The following is an 18567-nucleotide window of genomic DNA, read 5'->3' on the forward strand; positions in this document are numbered from 1 at the left end:
TAAAGTTGTGCAGAAGTTTAAACCAAGGTTAGGTTATAAAAAATAATCCAAGCTTTTAACATCTCACGGAGCATTGTTCAATCTATCATCAGAAAATGGAAAGAGTGTGGCACAACTACAAACCTACCAAGACAGGGCCGTCCACCTAAACTGACAGGCCGGGCAAGGAGAGCATTAATCAGAGAAGCAGCCGCCAGGGGGCCCATGGTAACTCTGGAGGAGCTGTAAAGATCCACAGCTCAGGTGGGAGAATCTGTCCACAGGACAACTATTAGTCGTGCACTCCACAAATCTGACCTTCATGGAAGAGTGGCAAAAAGAAAACCATTGTTGCAAGAAAGCCGTGAGAAGTCCAGTTTGCAGTTTACGAGAAGCCATGTGGGGGACGCAGCAAACATGTGGAAGAAGGTGCTCTGGTCAGATGAGACCAAAATTGAAAAAAAATTGCACATCACCCTGAACACCATCCCCACCGTGAAACATGGTGGTGGCAGCATCATGTTGTGGGGATGCTTTTCTTCAGCGGGGACAGGGAAACTGGTCAGAGTGGATGGGAAGATGGATAGAGCCAAATACAGGGCAATCTTAGAAGAAAACCCATTCTGCAAAAGAATTAAGACTGGGGCGGAGATTTACCTTCCAGCAGGACAACAACCCTAAACATTCAGCCAGAGCTGTGAAAAGAGGGCAAGGGGCGCTAAACGAAAATAGTGAATTAATATTAGACAGAATACATGCATGTGCATGACACATTAATAGCAAATTAAATTGTGACAAATTGATTAGCAAAAATCACTGCCTCAGTGTAAAAGTAGCCTTAGGTCTGGACTTTGACTGGGCCATTCTAACACATGAATATGCTTTTATCTAAACCCGGCACTGAGGCTGTGGAGCGTGTCAATAGTGGATAGATGTCCCCTGTAGCTGGAGAGGCTGGGGTGCGTTCCACCTCCAGAAACCAGCAGGACCAGAAATACGTGACTGCGTGACCAGGTTCCGCCTCGACGTACGTTTCGTTACCACGTCATCAGGAATCTCTTCACATTAATGGGAATCGCTGCAATATTGTACTGCACTTTGATTTTGGAGACTATTTAGTCTTGTTGGTGTGTAGGTTGGGACTATTTCACTTCACGTGATTTTACTAATCAATTTGTCACAATTTAATTTTCTATTAATGTGTCATGCACATGCATGTCTTCTGTCTAATATTCACTATTTTCGTTTAGCGCCCTCTTTTCACATATTACATATCTCAGGATACACTTTTTTTTTTTGGGGGGGGGGAGCAGCTTATTGGTAATTTAAAGCGGGGGTTCACCCTATCGACCGAAAAAAAAAATATTTTTTTTCTTTTACCTTAAAATCAGGCATTGTAGCGCGAGCTACAGTATGCCTGTCCCGAATTTTTTACCCCCGTACTCACCTTGTAGTCGTAGATCGAAGATACCGGGGAATGGGCGTGCCTATGGAGACGGAGGATGATTGACGGCCGGCTCTGGCGCGTCACGCTTCTCCGGAAATAGCCGAAATAGGCTTGGTCTTCACGACGCGTGCGCATAGCCTGTGCGCAGGCGCCGTGAAGAGCCGAGACCTACTCCGGCTGTCTTTGGGGAGAGTGACGTGCCAGGGCCGGCCGTCAATCATCCTCCCTCTCCATAGGCACGCCCATTCCCCGCGGGAGCCGAAATCTACGATGTCGGATTACAAGGTGAGTCCGGGGTTAAAAAAATCGGGACAGGCATACTGTAGCTCGCGCTACAATGCCTGTCTCGATGGTAAAATGTGTGGGGGGGGGGGGGGGGAACTACCGCTTTAATGTTTGCAACTTTATTTATCTATACACCCGGTTTGGCGCAAGATTTACAATTTTTTCAATACAGCCAGAGCTACAATGGAATGGTTTAGATAAAAGCATTTTCATGTGTTAGAATGGTCCAGACCTAAGGCTACTTTTACACTGAGGCAGTTGGCGGAAGGAGTTAAAACCGCCCGTGTTGCGGCATTTCTGAAGCGCTGCCCATCATTGCAATTTATTTTTTTTCCCATCCCGCAAGCACACCGCCCCAGTGTGAAAGCTCTCGGGGCTTTCATACTGGGGAGGCATGAGAGGCAGTTTACCGACACAATTTTTAGTGCTAACACGCCTGAAAACTTTCTCAGTGTGAAAGGGGTCTAAATCCAATTGAGAATCTGTTGCAAGGCTTGAAAATTGCTGTTCGCAGACGCTCTTCATCCAATCTGACAGAGTTTGAGCTATTTTGCAAAGCAGAATGTGCAAAAATTTCACTCTCTAGATGTGCAAAGCTGGTAGAGACATCCCCAAAAGACTTGCATATGTAATTGCAGTGAAAGATGGATCTACAAAGTATTGATTCAGGGGGCTGAATACAAATATAATTTTCCTTCCAGAGTGGGGGGCCTTTGGGGTGCCCTCACTTCCCTGGATGATGGTATAGTAAACCCACCTTTACCACGGTGCATTCCCCCCTCCAACGTGTGTGTGTGTGTGTGTGTTGTGTTTTTTTTTTTTTTTTTTTTTTTTTTCGTTTCGTTTGTGGATGTATTAAAGATAGTTAATTGGAAGTTGAATGGATTCTTTGGAGCTCATATGATTTGATGGATTAACTAAATTTGTTTATTTCTCTGTATGTATGGCTAAACTAAAAAAAATATCGCAATAAGCGTATATTGATTGGTTTGCGCAAAAGTTATAGCATCTACAAACTATGGGAAAGATTTATGGTGTTTTATTTATTTTTTTACTAGTAATGGCGCTGATCTGTGTGTTGTGTGGTGTGTGTTTTTTTTTTTTTTTTGCGCGGTATTGCACCGCAGCGGACACTTTTGACACATTTTTGGGACCATTGACATTTACAGAGTGATCAGTGCTATACATATGCACTGATTACTATCTAAATGTCACTGGCAGGGAAGGGGTTAACACTAGGGGGCGATCAAGGGGCTAAATGTGTACCCTATTGTGCGTTCTAACTGTGGGGGTGATGGGGACTGACTATAGGAGATGACAGATTGTGTTTTCTACTTTGTAGCAAGGCACGATCTCCTCAGATGGCATGGGGATGCTCCTGCTCGTGCACGCGATCTCGGCCGCCCATGCAGGGGGCGTGCGTGCCTCCGGTGGCTCTCCTGGGCGAAGCGCGCGCGTGTGTGTGTGTGTGTGTGTGTGTGTGTGTGTGTGTGTGTGTGTATATATATATATATATATATATATATATATATATATATATATATATATATATATATATATATATATATATATATATATATATATATATATATATATATATATATATATATATATATATATATATATATATATATATATATATATATATATATATATATACACACACACACACACACACACACACACACACACACACACACACACACACACACACACACACACTGTGGAAACAAATCCAGACAATCGCATTGTCTGATTTGGAAAGAAATTATTTGCAAATTATGGTGGAACATAAGTATTTGGTCCTCTATAAACAAGCACGATTTCTGTCTCTCGCAGACCTGTATCTTCTTTTAGGGTCCTTTCACACTAGTCGGGATCCGCTTTCCCGAACGGAAGAAACCCTATTTTTCTTCCGTTCGGCGGGACGGACCGGATGCAGACGGACAGACGGTCCGTCTGCATCCGGTCCCCCATAGGGGACAGCGGAGCAGAGACAGGGCAGTCCCGGCACTGTGTGCGGGGACCGCCCTATCCGCCGACAGCTCAGCGGGGATCCCCGCTGAGCTTTGGCGGACACACGGAGCGGACCCAGAAACGGTCCGCTCCGTGTGAAAGAGCCCTAAGAAGCTCCTCTGTCCTCCACTCATTACCTGTATTAATGGCACCTGTTTGAACTTGTTATCAGTATAAAAGACACCTGTCCACAACCTTTAAACAGTCGCACTCCAAACTCCACTATGGTGAAGACCAAAGAGCTGTCAAAGGACACCAGAAACAAATTGTAGACCTGCACCAGGCTGGGAAGACTGAATCTGCAATAGGTAAGCAGCTTGGTGTGAAGAAATCAACTGTGGGAGCAATAATTAGAAAATGGAAGACATACAAGAACCCTGATAATCTCCCTTGATCTGGGGCTCCACGCAAGATCTCACCCGGTGGGGTCAAAATGATCACAAGAACGGTGAGCAAAAATTCCAGAACCACACAGGGGGGAACTAGTGAATGACCTGCAGAGAGCTGTGACCAACGTAACAAAGGCTACCATCAGTAACGCACTACACCGCCAGGGACTCAGATCCTGCAGTGACAGATGTATCCCCCTGCTTAAGCCAGTACATGTCCGGGCCCGTCTGAGGTTTGCTAGAGAGCATTTGAATGTTCCAGAAGAGGATTGGGAGAAGGTCATATGGTCAGATGAAACCAAAGTAGAACTGTTTGGTAGAAATACAACTCGTCATGTTTGGAGGAGAGAGAATGCTGAGTTGCAACCAAATAACACCATACATACTGTGAAGCATGGGGGTGGCAACATCATGCTTTGGACGGTTTCTCTGCAAAAGGAACAGGACGACTGATCCGTGTACATGAAAGAATGGATGGGGCCATGTATCGTGAAATTTTGAGTGCAACCCTCCTCCCATCAGCAAGGGCATTGAAGGTAAAATGTGGCTGGGTCTTTCAGCATGACAATGATCCCAAACACACCGCCCAGGCAACAAAGGAGTGGCTTTGTAAGAAGCATTTCAAGGTCCTGGAGTGGCCTAGTCAGTCTCCAGGTCTCAAACCCATAGAAAGCCTTTGGAGGAAGTTGAACGTTTGTGTTGCCCAGCAAACATCTCTGCTCTAGAGGAGATCTGCATGGAGGAATGGGCCAACATACCAGCAACAGTGTGTGAAGACTTACAGAAAACCTTTGACCTCTGTTATTGCCAACAAAGCATATATAACAAAGTATTGAGATGAACTGAGATGATATTGACCAAATACTTATTTTCCACCATAATTTGAAAATAAATTCTTTCCAAATCAGACAATGTGATTGTCTGTCTGGATTTACTTTCACATTTTGTCTCAAATATTCCACACCCCACTGCATATAACAGTTTACCCTCTATTTTCAGGGTAAAAAAAGGGAGTATTCTACGCCAATAAATACAGTATAACGCAAATAGATTTTTTGGATCACCACCATATATAGTCCCCGCTGTAATATCCACAGACCATATCCACAGGTCCATGTGTATGTAATATGGTCCACAGACATCTCCCCCACTGTATATGAAGATTAGTGCTTGCTTAGTCTTACAAGAGAAGCCGGCCGAACAAGAGCAGTTGAGGCCGGGTGATGACCTCAGTGCGCCGCTCTAGGCTCACCTAGGCCAACGCCGTGTGGACCAAGATGGCCGCCGCTCCGGGAGTTAGGCCGAAGCCACGGCTTTTCCTATGGCCGAGGCGGCAGCAGCACATCACGTGGTGTGCCGATCCGCATATGGTGACCCGTTCGGATTACGTCATTACGATCATTTACGATCCATTGCACCATTAGTACCGATCAAAAGAATTTTGATCGATCAAATAAATTAACGATTTATATTATGGGATTTCACCCAGGAGAGACATTCTGCCTCAGTAAATGTACATGAGCCGGTCGGGAACCGGTTAAAGCAGGGGTTTACAGACGTTCTAACCAGGCCAGTTTACTGTCCTTCAAACTTTAAGGGGGGCAGGACTGTGGCCAATGGGAGTAGAAAATGACCTGATGTCAGTGGGATTAAACGATGCCCCATTGACAGTGAAAATAAATTGTGCTCCTTCATTGGTATCAGGAACTATAGCCCACTGTGGCTGACAGTGGAGGAATAATGCCTCAAGGACTGAATAAAAGAGCATGGGGCCAAAGCCGTCATCTGGGCTGCAGTTTGCAGACCACTTCTAAAAAGGATGTCGTCTTTCTTGTGAAAAAAACACGGTCACCTTTTGGATATATGTGATGCATGTTACCACTGCTGCAGCCTCTCTCTCCAATCTGCCACCTCTAGTGACAGCAAGCTGGGAATCTTCTCCCCAAACTTGCTGTCACAAGTAAAAAAAATGGCCATGCAGGGTAGAGGTGTGTGTGTGTGTGTGTGTGTGTGTATATATATGTGTGTGTGTGTGTGTGTGTGTGTGTGTGTGTATATATATATATATATATATATATATATATATATATATATATATATATATATATATATATATATATATATATTATGAAAAAAATTGCAATTCGACACTACCACGCTTTAACTGACATTTGTGTGGTCGTGTGATGCTTTACCCAAACAAAATTGAGGTCCTTTCCCCCACAAATGGAGATTTCTTTTGGTGGTATTTTATCACCTCCTGCAGTTTTTTTTATTTTTTTGCTCCTATAAACAAAAAAAATAGTGTCATTTTGAAAAACCATATTTAAAAAAATGGTTGAAATAGTTTTTGTTCTGTTTTTTACATATTTTATGTGGCTTATAATAAACAAAAGGTTCATATACACTTCAGACAAATAGAAGTTTGGACTGGACATTAAAGTGAACTTTAGTCAGAAAATAAAGTCCTGCTAGAACATTTCAGGCTGGCTCCTTGTGCAGGTATAGCTTTGTAAAACATTACAAATGTCTATACTGTGTAAATTCCAGTAATACATGTGTGTCTCACCCTGCTCTGCACATGCTCAGTTGCTCTTCTCCATTTTTACACACTGCTGAGTTTGTAGAGGCCAATCTGCTGACAGCCTTAAAGCGGAATTAAACCCTCCTATCCTTTACAGCCAAGAAAGCTGCTCCTATTTGATCTGCCATGCTGCTGTACATGTAATCAGTTACGACAGGGTTCGACAAATTCCAGGCGCCTATGCGCCTAGAATTAGAGACCTGACGCCTGGGTCGGCACAGCTAAATGAATCTTGCTTCTGTGTTTGCCCCCCGTGATCACGCAATCTCGTCGGCTGCACTGGCCGGTAATTGAGGCCGTGGCTACGCGGCCTGCTGGAGCGAGATGCACTGGCGCCCTCTTGTGTGTCGCAGCTCCGGCCACCACAAGAGACTTGTAAGACACGCCCCTAGCTATTTTCCACCGTCCACAGTGTACAGGGCATGGAGCGACACCAGCACTGCACCCCCTCCATTACCAGACACACCAGGGGCCGGGATGCAAGGTGGCAATGTCAACCCCCCCCCCCCCCCCCCAGGCCGTCCTACTCCAAGCGCCCTGTGATTGGCCGACCAGGGTCATGTTCGGCCACACGCTGTGGCATTCTGGGATTTGGAGTTCACACGAGCGGCGCGCCCTGCGATTGATTCGGCCGAGCTTGTCATGTGTAGAAGGTAAGGGACATGCTAAATGGAGAAGAGAGAGACATGGGAGGATACAGCAGATCTGAAAGGAGAAGGAAATTACATAGGAGGTGATGGGCAATCTGAACAGAGAGAAGAAAGACACAAGAGATGATGGAAGAGACGATGGAAAATCTGAAAGGAGGATGGATGGATACACCTCTGTCCGCCTGTCTCTCTGTCCGCCTGTCTCTCTGCCCGCCTATCCCTCTGTCCACCCGTCCCTCTCTGCCCGTCTGTCCACCCATCCCTCTGTCCGCCTGTCCCCCAATCCCTCTGTCAGCCTGTCCCTCCCTGTCTGCCAGTCCCTCTATCAACCCTCTCAGCATTCACCACAATACACAGCCTGGGATGTGGACTAAAAGTTCCAGCATTCACTGCAATACACAGCCTGAGGTCATGGGGGACTACATGTCCCAGTATTCACCCTAATACACAGCCTGGGGTTGTGGGAGACTACAAGTCCAGACATAGCCAGCTGTATACTGAGCTCTGTATACAATTATAACACAACCAGCTGTATACTGAGGACCTGTCATCCACCTGCTCAGCGGGGATTAGCAGAGAAATCTTCGCTGAGCAAGCAGATTCTGCTTAGCAGAGGCGCCCGTGTGCAAGGGGCCTAGGGTGGCATGAGTTAATGGATCTCCTATCATCCCCACCTTGCTGTACTGTAAGCTGCTGCCCATCACACCATCAAGCCTTGTACACACAGGCCGAATGCCGGGCGACATTGGTCGGTTCAATAAAAACTGGCTGCCATTCGGCCCGTGTGTATGGCAGCCGGTCCGACAGAAGCCAGCTATTCGGCATGCTGGAAAAAAAAACTGGCTCCTAACTTTTCTAGCTGGCTCCTAGATTTCAAGCAAATTTGTCAAGCCCTGAGTTACGACACCAGCCGTTTGATGGTTGGACAGTTTTGGGACACAAGTAAATGTGACAGCAATCCCAGTGTTCCAGGAATGTAACTGTTTTCTGAAACTATTAAATAGATGGGTTTAGTTCCGCACTATGATTTACTGCTGCTCATGGGGCTCTGGGCTTCAGCAAAATGGCAGCCTCCAGAAAGAAGAAACGGGGAACAGAATGTATGTTCCTTGCTATATATCTATCTCTAATTTAATTTTTTTTTTTTTTTTTTTACCAAGTTCCGTTTTAATGTGTAGTGGACCTCCTGAAGAGTGCTGCAATTTTCTACTTCTTTTTACTTCTCACGTTTTTTTTTTTTTTTTCCTTTTTGGGTTCTGTAGATTTCCAATTTAAAATGTTTTTTTTTGTAAAATAGTGTTTTGAAAATTGGCAAAGTGCAGAAAAAGTGAAGGATTATTTTACTGATCTATATACAAAGCGGCCATTGAACAGATCACAAAGCGGCTTCTCAGCTGAGTGCAGTGGCAATCTCCTGCCTCCAGCAAATGGTTCCTATAATTAGATTGCACTGTTCAGTTGGGGAAAGGGGTGGGGGTTGGTTGGGGGGGGGGGGGGGGGGGCATGCAGTCCAGGGCTGGATGACAGGTGGCTCTGTACACTATTATGGGAAATGGATGGTAGGGAGTATGTAGAAAAGCATGCAACATAGGGGGGGAAAAAATTAAAATAAAGTGCAGAAATATTTTTGGGCCTCTCGGATATTCATGACCCTGCTCAGCATTACTGCTCAAACAGACCATATTTGGTTCTCATGCACACTGGACGTTATTTTTTAAAAAAAAGAAAGCCAGTAGCGTTCAATGTAGAAAGCTGTAGAATGAGTTTTTCAGTATTTTTACAGTTGTGTGTGTGTGTTTTTATTTTTTATTTTTTTTATTTTTTAGCGTTTCGCCTTTTTGTTAAAAAATAAAATTATACTACCACAAAAGCTTATTGCGCAGAATAGTTTTTTTTTTCTTAGGATTTTTAAACTTTTGTTTTTGTGGGGATTCGGTGGAGCTTCAAGCAAGCTTTGCCATAGACTTCTCTGGAGGCTTTGCAGCACCACTGAAGCTACACAGGGTGTAATTTTTGAAGCAAAGCCAAAGCAGATGTAAACAGGACTTAAAGCTGTAATAGGAATAAAAAAGATTAAACTTTTTTTTTTTTTTTTTTTTTAAAGAAAACAGAAAAAATAATAAACATTTTAAAGCGCCCCCATGTTCGAAGAAGCAAACACATACGTAGGTCGAGCCTGCATATGTAAACGACTTTCAAACCACACCTATGAGGTATCGCTGCAAACGTTACAGCGAGAGCAATAATTTTAGTGCTAGACCTCCTTTGTAATTCTAAACAGGTAAACCTATTCATAAAATAAAAAAAAATTGAAGCGTCGCCTATGGGGATTTATTTTTTTTTTTTTTATTTTATTTTTTACAGTAAAAGCCTATGGGGATTTTTTTAGTACCAAAGTTTGTCATAATTTTACAAGTGTGCGCAATTTTAAAGTGTGACATGTTGGATATCTATTTACTTGGCCTAACGCCTTTCACATTATGCAAAAAAAAATGGGTAACTTTACTGTGGTTTGTCGTGTGTGTGTGTGTGTGTGTGTGTGTGTTTTTTTTTTAACACATGAAACTGTTGTCCTAATTAAAAAAAAAAAAAAGGCTTTTAAAAAAGTGCTGCACAAATACCGTGCAAGATAAAAAGTTGCAACAACAACCATTTTATTCTCCTAGGGTCTCTGCTAATTATATATAATGTTTGGGGGTTTTGAGTAATTTTTTCTAGCAAAATAAAATTATTTTTACCTGTAGGAGAGAAGTGTCAGAATTGGCACAATAGGCAAGTAGTTATTATTATTATTATTATTATTATTAATAATGGATTTACTGTTATTAAAGCCAAATAGCCTGTTAGCTTTGCAAGGGAACTTCCCAGAGCTTGGTGAATATAGCAAAAATGTCACTTTCCAAAGCATAGACGTGCAAGGCAAAAGGAAAATAGGGGGAGGGGGAACACCCAAAAAATGTATTTTTGCTTGCATGTGCAGAGCTTCACCTCATTCACTTAAATCTGGGGGGGGGGGGAATTACTTGCAAGTTATACCTTCTCATTCTAATTATCAGCCTATTTTGCCTTTAGTAAATCAACCGCTTTGTTTTTTTATGCTAATGTTCCTAAAGTGTTGGCACCTTCTTTCCTAGACCAAGATGGTGAATTATCAGGGACGTTATCGCTGGTGTTGACACAGTGTTGTAAGAGGATAAAGGACACTGTGCAGAAGCTGGCCTCTGACCACAAAGACATCCACAGCAGTGTGTCCAGGGTGGGGAAGGCCATTGATAAGGTACGGTATGTCTGTATTCCTTGTGCTTTTATCTCTAGGTGGTCTGTATTAGAGCCGAACACCATGTTTTTTGGTTAACTTTAAAGTGGTTGTAAACCCTTCATAACCACTTGTGCCTACAGTTAAGCCTATAATAAGGCTTACCTGTAGGTACCGTGAATATTTCCTAAACTTGCATAGTTTAGGAGATATTCGCTGTATCCACATGTGCCGATGTCCTCAACACATGCGCACTAAAAAAAAAAACATTTGTTCGGGACGTTTCTTCAGCTGCTGTGGCGTGACCAGCGGCTCCCACGCGCAGGACCCTGGGAACCCAGAAGTAACCACCTGGAAAGGGGTTTGTAAATTTTTGTTTTCTTATAAAAGACATGTCATACTTGTCTCCTCTGTGTAAGGGTTTTGGAGTCCCTCAGCGGTGCTCCTGGCTCCTCCTCTTCTCGAGTGCCCCCACGGAAAGCTGCATTCCATGGGGGCACTCGTGCGGGCATGCTCCTGCGTCCATTGACACACAGCAGGACTTGGCCCCGCCCCCTGGCTCCTGTGTCACTGTATTTGATTGATAGCAGCGGAAGCCAATCTATCCAATGAGGACTTGAGATGGCGAGTGGAGCTCGGGACATCACTGAAATGATTGGGTTCAGGTAAGTAAAAGGGGGACTCTTGCTCTACAGAAGGTTTATTACCTATGCATAGAATGCGTTAAGTTGTAAACCCTCAAGGTTTTTCTCCTTATTTTTAAAGAGGTTGTGAACCCTTCCAGTAAAGTGACTGGCCTCAGGTGATCCAGAGATTAAACAAATCCGCCTACATAAGTTGCACCTGTCATGAATCTTTGCTTTGTTCCATGTTGTCCAGGTAGATTTCAAATGTGTGACATTCATTGGCATTTTGCTTCCCCTGGGCCTATCCTGTGGACATTATTAAAAAAAAAACAGTAGTTTTAGCTTTTTTTTTTTTTTTTTGTGTTTGGCAGCATTTTTGCATTAGTGTTGTGCTATAAAAAAGAATCAAATAAACTCCCATAAAAGCTTATGGCTCAAAACACTAATAAACAATGAATAAGCCAAGTTTTTCAGTACAAGGAGAGTTCCACCCAAAGTGGAACTTCTGCTTTTCGGAACCCTCCGATGTCACATTTGACACCTTTTCAGGGGGAGGGGGGGTGCAGATACCTGTATAAAACTGGTATTTGCACCACTTCCGGGTATTGACTCCCGAGGGAGTCACGCCCCTTTGCGTCACCGCCCTGCTTTCTTCTGGGAAACGGTGTTCCCTGGAGAGAGCAGGAAGCAGTGACGGCGTGCCCGAACACTCGCACATGCGCAGTAGGGAACCGGGCAGTGAAGCCGCAAGGCTTCACTTCCTGCTTCCCTCACCGAGGATGGCGGTGGCAGCATCCGAGGACCGAGCGACTGCTTGTCCTCGTCTGCCGAATTCGCGGGCACGCTGGACAGGTAAGTGTTTGTTTTTTAAAAGTCAGCATCTGCAGTATTTGTAGCTGCTGTTTTAAAAAAAAATTCGGGGGTCCTCTGCTTTAACCACATGCCGACCAGCCGCTGTCGTTTTACGGCGGCAGGTCGGCTCCCCAGCGTGAGGGCACTAGGTCGGCTCTCGCGCAGGCCGCTAGGTCGCTATAAAAATGCCAATGGTCCCAAAAATGTGTCAAAAATGTCCGCCATAGTGTCGCAGTACCAAAAAAAAATCGCTGATCACCGCCATTACTAGAAAAAAAATATTAATAAAAATACCCCCTATTTTGTAAACGCTATAACTTTTGCGCAAACCAAACGCTTATTGCGATTTATTTTATTTTTAATTTAAAAAAAAATGTAAAATACGATCGGCTTAAACTGAAGAAAAGAAAATGTTTTACATATTTTTGGGGGATATTTATTATAGCAAAAAGTTAAAAAAAAAATTTTTTTTTTTTTTTTAAATTGTCGCTCTACTTTTGTTTGTTAGTGCAAAAACTAAAAACCGCAGAGGTGATCAAATACCACCAAAAGAAAGCTCTATTTGCGGGGGGAAAAAAAGGCCAATTTTGTTTGGGAGCCACGTCGCACAACCGCGCAATTGTCATTTAAAGCGACGCAGTGGCGAATCGCAAAAAGTGCTCTGGTCTTTGACCAGCAATATGGTCCGGGGGTTAAGTGGTTAAAGCGTGTTTACAGCTGAAATACTCTTCAAACCCACTAGTTTTTTTGGGGGGGGAGGGGGGTTTCCAGCCAAAAAACGCTGATACACTTTTGTGTACGTTGACACCTAGTCTAACATGCAGGGGAGTTTACTGGCTGTAGAAAAAACAGCTGAAGCCAAAAACAGCAGCTGTAAAAAACGCCCAGTGTGCATTATACATTCTATTTAGGCAAACAAAGCATACATTTGGAAAAGCTTGTGTTATCCTGAAGATGACTCCCTTCACAGGATGTATGTCACCCGGCCATTTATTTTTGTCAGTGAGTATCTTTAGCATACACCTGTAGGGTAAATATTTACACATAGGTAAAGGAATGATAATCATATGGTATTATTTTAGAAGTGGTAATTGCTAGTCATGTTGTCAGACGGGTAACTGTGGGCGGTACACATTATTATGGCGGAAGTATTGTGTTTGTGCCACGTGTATAAGGCCAGCTCTGCTAATGCAATCGCACAATTTAAAAGTTGGAGAAATGTGGAGGAGCAGCCCATAGAAACCAGATCAATCCATCCATCAGGTTATGACCGCTTGTATGGGCTGTTGCTTTGAGCAGTGTTCATTTTTTCTGCATCATTTTTATTAGTAAAATGTTTAGTTTTTTTATTTTAAATTAGTTTTCTCCTGGGGTTTTAGGGTGACGAGTTGCCCATTTCAGGACCTAGGAGTTTTAAAAGGCTGTTGATCATGTTATTCCATGTAAATCAGAAATGAAATAAATCCTTCTATCCTTTTAGACCTGGTTCACACTGGTGCAATTTCAGATGCAACTTGGGTGCAGAAGGAAAATCACATTTGTTTTCAACGGTGTCCGTTCCCATCGATGCTACTCAGCATGGAGCTATTTTTTTTTTATTTTTTTGTAAAAGGCTCCTGTATGACTTTGGTGCAATTTCGGTGTAATTTCTGGCCCTATAGAATAAAGAAACCAAATCAAAGTTGCATCCATGTAGTACTACATAATAACACTGAAAGTCGGATCTAAATCGTATCTCGGCAGTGTGTACCTAGCGTTGCAGCTAAAGAACGCATCCTCATAGCTGTTATTTATTTATACTAGGTGTTTATGTAGCACAAATTATTTACCTGTATGCATGTCAAGTGTGGGAGGAAAACCATGCAAGCACAGGGAGGACTTCAAAACCTCATGCAGGTATCGGGGGCAGGAGGCAGGTCAAAAGAGGGACTGCAGTCTGCTCACATACAGTTGTGCTCATAAGTTTACACACCCTGGCAGAATTTATGATTTCTTGAGAAATATGAATGATGACACACACATTTTTCTTTCACTCATGGTTAGTGGTTGGTTGAAGCCATTTATTATCAATCAACTGTGTTTCCTCTTTTTTCCCCAGTCGTCTTCCAAGTCAGCCCTTGAGAGATGGAGCTCCTCCTCACAATTTAGGAAACACGTTGCCACTAATTTTTCCTCCCTTTAAGAGGCGGTCCCTCAGGTCCCTGGTCAGTCTTAGTGTTTCCTCCGTCCGGAGGAGACATGTTGCCAGAGGACCTGAGGGGGCTCCATCTCTCAAGAGCTGACCAGGGCAGGGGTCCAGCTGGGACAGCATTTTGTGCAAAAGCTGCGGGCGCAGCCATACACAAAGAACGAGCAGGTGAGCCTCAGGGGGTCAGGTGACCTTACCAGGAGCCGTGCAGCGTGGGCGGAGGAGGACGGTGTATGGCCACGGGCAACCCTCGATGTGCAGAGGTGTCCCGGTTTGGGAATTCTTCTGTGCCCAGGCGTGGAGTAGGCGCCATTTCCTCATCCCCTTGGCGGTTTCGGCAGGGGGGCGTGTTCCTTCAGCTGACGCCGCTTGACCCGGAAGACGCAGGCGCGTCAATTCCGGGGCGGGGTGACGTCATCGGCGTGCGCCGGGGAGCTGGTCATTCCTCTTAAAGGCGCGGGAATTTCAAACAGGCCGGCGGTGCTATACACGTGCGATACGGCTGCAGGGGACAGCAAAGACGCCACAGTGTGCCAGGATGCTGGAAGAGGATGACATATCGTCGGGCCAGGCTCCAGGAGGCGAAAGCACCAGCAGGATGCAGATAGGCACCAGTGTGGTGGCCTTTTGTATTCATTTATATGGGACAGCAGCTAGTGGTGGTGGCACTAGCTTAGCTGGGGCTCACAGGGGTAGTGTCACCGGGTGTGCACAAAAATGATGGTGGAATATAGTCTCACCGCCATGGGGCCCCTGTGTTTGTCTTTTATACAGGTGAAAACACCAAAAGAGCCAAAGCCCATTCCCAAAAAGCGGTGTGCTAAGTGTAATACCAAGATGCCTGTGGAATACACTGAACCGCTATGCCAGACTTGCATGGACAAGCTGGTACAAAAACAATCTGACGCAGTTTATGCAAAAATTTTTGGATCCGTGAGGGAAGATATGGCTAACACCTTTAAGGATCTCAAAAAATTTATCTCAGAAGTCAAAACCCCAGTAGTTCCTTCTGGAAGTCCCTCTCCCATGGCCTCTCCCAGATCCGAAGTCGCATCGGGGTCGCATGAGTCTGTGAGGGAGCGAGCAGGCAGCAGCGCAGCTAGCGTTTTGGCCAGCGATGACTCTGAACCAGAACAAGAGGAGGGGGGTGAAGAAAGAAGAAAGGCACCAAATTACAAATTATCACTAGAAGAAGTGGATGATTTACTTGGGGCCATTTATGAAACCCTGGAAATTGAACATGAAAGGGAGGAACCTTCCAAGCATGACCTAATGTATCAGGGTCTGAGGAAGAAAAATTCTAAGGTGTTCCCAGTACATCAGGTGATGTCTGACACTGTAATTAATGAATGGAGAGATCCAGAGAAAAAAACATTCTTTGCAGCAAGTCACAAAAAACGTTTCCCTTTTAGTGACGATCCAAAAGAAGTTTGGAACAAAAATCCAAAACTGGATGCACCACTTTCAAAAGTGTCCAAAAATTCTGCATTGGCTTTTGAAGACATGGGTCATCTAAAAGAGGCTATGGACAAAAAGGGTGATATTATCCTAAAACGAGCCTGGGAGACAAGTGTTGCTAGCTTAAAACCAGCGCTAGCTACCACCTGTGTTGCAAAAAACATGGAATTTTGGCTAACCCAGTTACAGGAACACATTAAAAACGGTACACCTAGAGAGGAAATCTTGAAGACACTTCCAGTACTCTCTAAAGCGGTGGGTTATATTGCAGATGCTTCTGCAGAATCCGTAAAGCTGGCAGCAAGGTCAGGTGGACTAGCCGTCGCAGCTAGGCGTGCGATTTGGATGAAGACCTGGACAGGTGACGCTGCATCCAAAAACAGACTTTGCAACTTGCCTTTCACAGGAGACTTGCTGTTCGGCTCAGGCTTAGATGAGGCTTTGGAGCGAACAGCGGATAGGAAGAAGTCCTTTCCTACGGAAAAACGAAAATTCCAACAAAAAAGATTTTTTCAGGGGAAAAGAAATCGACCACAAGAGGGGAAGAAAGAATTCCCAAAGAAAAATTGGACAGGTCAAAAGGGAAACCAAAAGAGTAACCCACTCTTTGGCGCTGCTAACACAGCCGCCAAGCAATGACAACCAGATGCCAGTAGGGGGAAGACTGGCTGCCTTCCTACCTCAGTGGCAAAAGGCGACAGCCAATCAATTTATTTTAGAAATAATCGCAAAAGGTTACTCGCTGGAGTTCAGTTGTCATCCTCCAGAGAGATTCCTATTAACGAAGCTTCCCAGAGATTCGGAAAAAGCAAAAGCTCTTCCTCTGTTGCTGGGGGAAATGGTGGATCAAAATGTCCTTATCCCAGTTCCAGAGAAGGAAAAAAGAAACGGTTTTTACTCTCACGTATTCATAGTCAAGAAGCCCTCAGGGAAGTTCCGTCTAATACTGAATCTCAAACCTTTGAATCAATCGATTCAATACAAAAAATTCCGCATGGAATCCATTTTTTCTGTCAAGAACATTCTGCAACCAGAAACATTCATGGCGACCATGGATCTCAGGGACGCATATCTTCACATTCCAATCAGAGAAGAATCCCAGAGATATCTAAGGTTAGCTGTAGAAATAGACGGGAAGGAATACCACTTCCAAAGCAGAGCTCTTCCGTTCGGGCTGTCCTCATCACCAAGGATATTCACCAAAGTGTTGGCAGAGGTTCTAGCCCCTCTAAGGTTAAAAAAGATGACAGTAATTCCTTATCTGGACGACCTACTGTTCGCAGCTCCATCAGAAGCACAGCTGATAAGGAATCTCAACGAAGCTCAACGGTGGTTGAAATCCCTGGGTTGGATCCTAAACTTGGAAAAGTCAAACCTTTGTCCCACCCAAAACATTCGGTTTCTGGGGTATCTACTCAGTTCTACAGAACAGAAAACATTTCTTCCACAAGAAAAAATTCAAAACCTCATCACGAGGGTAGGTTCCATTCAGAACAATCTACCGATCACAATCAGAGAACTGATGTCGGTTCTGGGACTGATGACGTCATCGATTCCGGCAGTCCAGTGGGCAAAATTTCACCTAAGACCACTTCAGATTTTTCTCTTAAAGAATCAAGGAGGAGATCTGGACAAAGCTGTGTTGCTCCCAACATCGGTAAAAAGATCGCTATGGTGGTGGAGAACCCACACAAATCTAAACCAAGGTCTGGCTTGGTCATTCCAGGTATCCCAGAAGTTGACCACGGATGCGAGCAGTTGGGGTTGGGGAGCTCACCTGGCGGGGCAACCTGCTCAGGGGAGATGGTCCCCAGAAGAAACCAAACAATCCTCAAATTGGAGAGAGCTCATGGCAATAGCCAAAGCCATGGAGGTTTTTCAGAACCAGCTGAGGAGTCACCACATCCTGGTACTGTCAGACAATGCCACAGCAGTGGCTTATCTAAACAAACAAGGGGGCACAAGAAGTCCCTCTCTAAGTTGCATCTCCAACCAGATATGCCGGTGGGCAGAAGGGAACTTACTTTCACTAAGTGCAGTTCACCTGAAAGGGGAAGACAATCAAGTGGCGGACTTCCTCAGTCGCCAGGAGATCTCCCAGGAGGAATGGGCATTACATCCAGAGGTTTTCAAAGAGATTACAGTCCGCTGGGGAGTCCCAAGTGTAGACCTGTTTGCCTCGAGAAAGAATACTCAGGTGAAGTATTTCTTCTCTCTAAACCAGCAAGACCATCCGCTGGGAATAGATGCTCTCCAGAACCCCTGGAACTTCAGGATGTGTTATGCCTTCCCTCCAGTTCATCTGATCCCAAGAGTGATAAAAAAGTTTCTTCAAGAACAAACGAAACTCATACTAGTTGCACCATACTGGCCCAAGAGAGCCTGGTTCTCCCAGCTTCTCAGTCTCTCAGCGGAAGAACCATGGCTTCTACCTCACAGGACAGACCTGATGTGTCGGGGTCCACTAACCGGCCTAAAGCAAGAAAATTTCAAGTGGGCGGCCTGGTTACTGAAGAGGACCTTTTAAAATCAAAGGGACTCTCAGAAAGGGTAGTAAGAACGCTTCTGAGTGCCAGGAAGCCGAACACCAGAGCCATCTATAGAAAGGTTTGGAGAAAATTCAACAGTTGGTGCACAGAGAATCAAAGACAGAAAATGGACACTCCAACGGTCCTTGAATTCTTACAACAAGGCGCTGATAAAGGGCTAGCGCTCAGTACACTGAAGGTACAGGTGGCAGCACTTTCAGTGTACCTAGAAAGGACACTACAAAAGGACCCTTTGGTCTCTCGGTTTTGCAGAGCATTGGCAAAACATAAAAAACCCAAAATTAGAAA

At 44.6% G+C, this 18567-nt stretch overlaps 1 protein-coding gene across 1 annotated transcript in view; it reads left to right on the forward strand.

Moving 5' to 3' along the window:
• The window catches only part of RMND5A (required for meiotic nuclear division 5 homolog A), a 364184-nt gene that overhangs the window by 8557 nt on the left and 337060 nt on the right, over nt 1–18567 (forward strand). Inside the window, exon 2 of the mRNA XM_040335239.1 lies at nt 10485–10627. Within this exon, the coding sequence (XP_040191173.1) occupies nt 10485–10627 (143 nt within the window). The remainder of the gene's footprint in view (nt 1–10484; nt 10628–18567) is intronic.

The sequence above is a fragment of the Rana temporaria genome, chromosome 1 (assembly GCF_905171775.1).
Source record: "Rana temporaria chromosome 1, aRanTem1.1, whole genome shotgun sequence".
Lineage (NCBI taxonomy): Eukaryota > Metazoa > Chordata > Amphibia > Anura > Ranidae > Rana > Rana temporaria.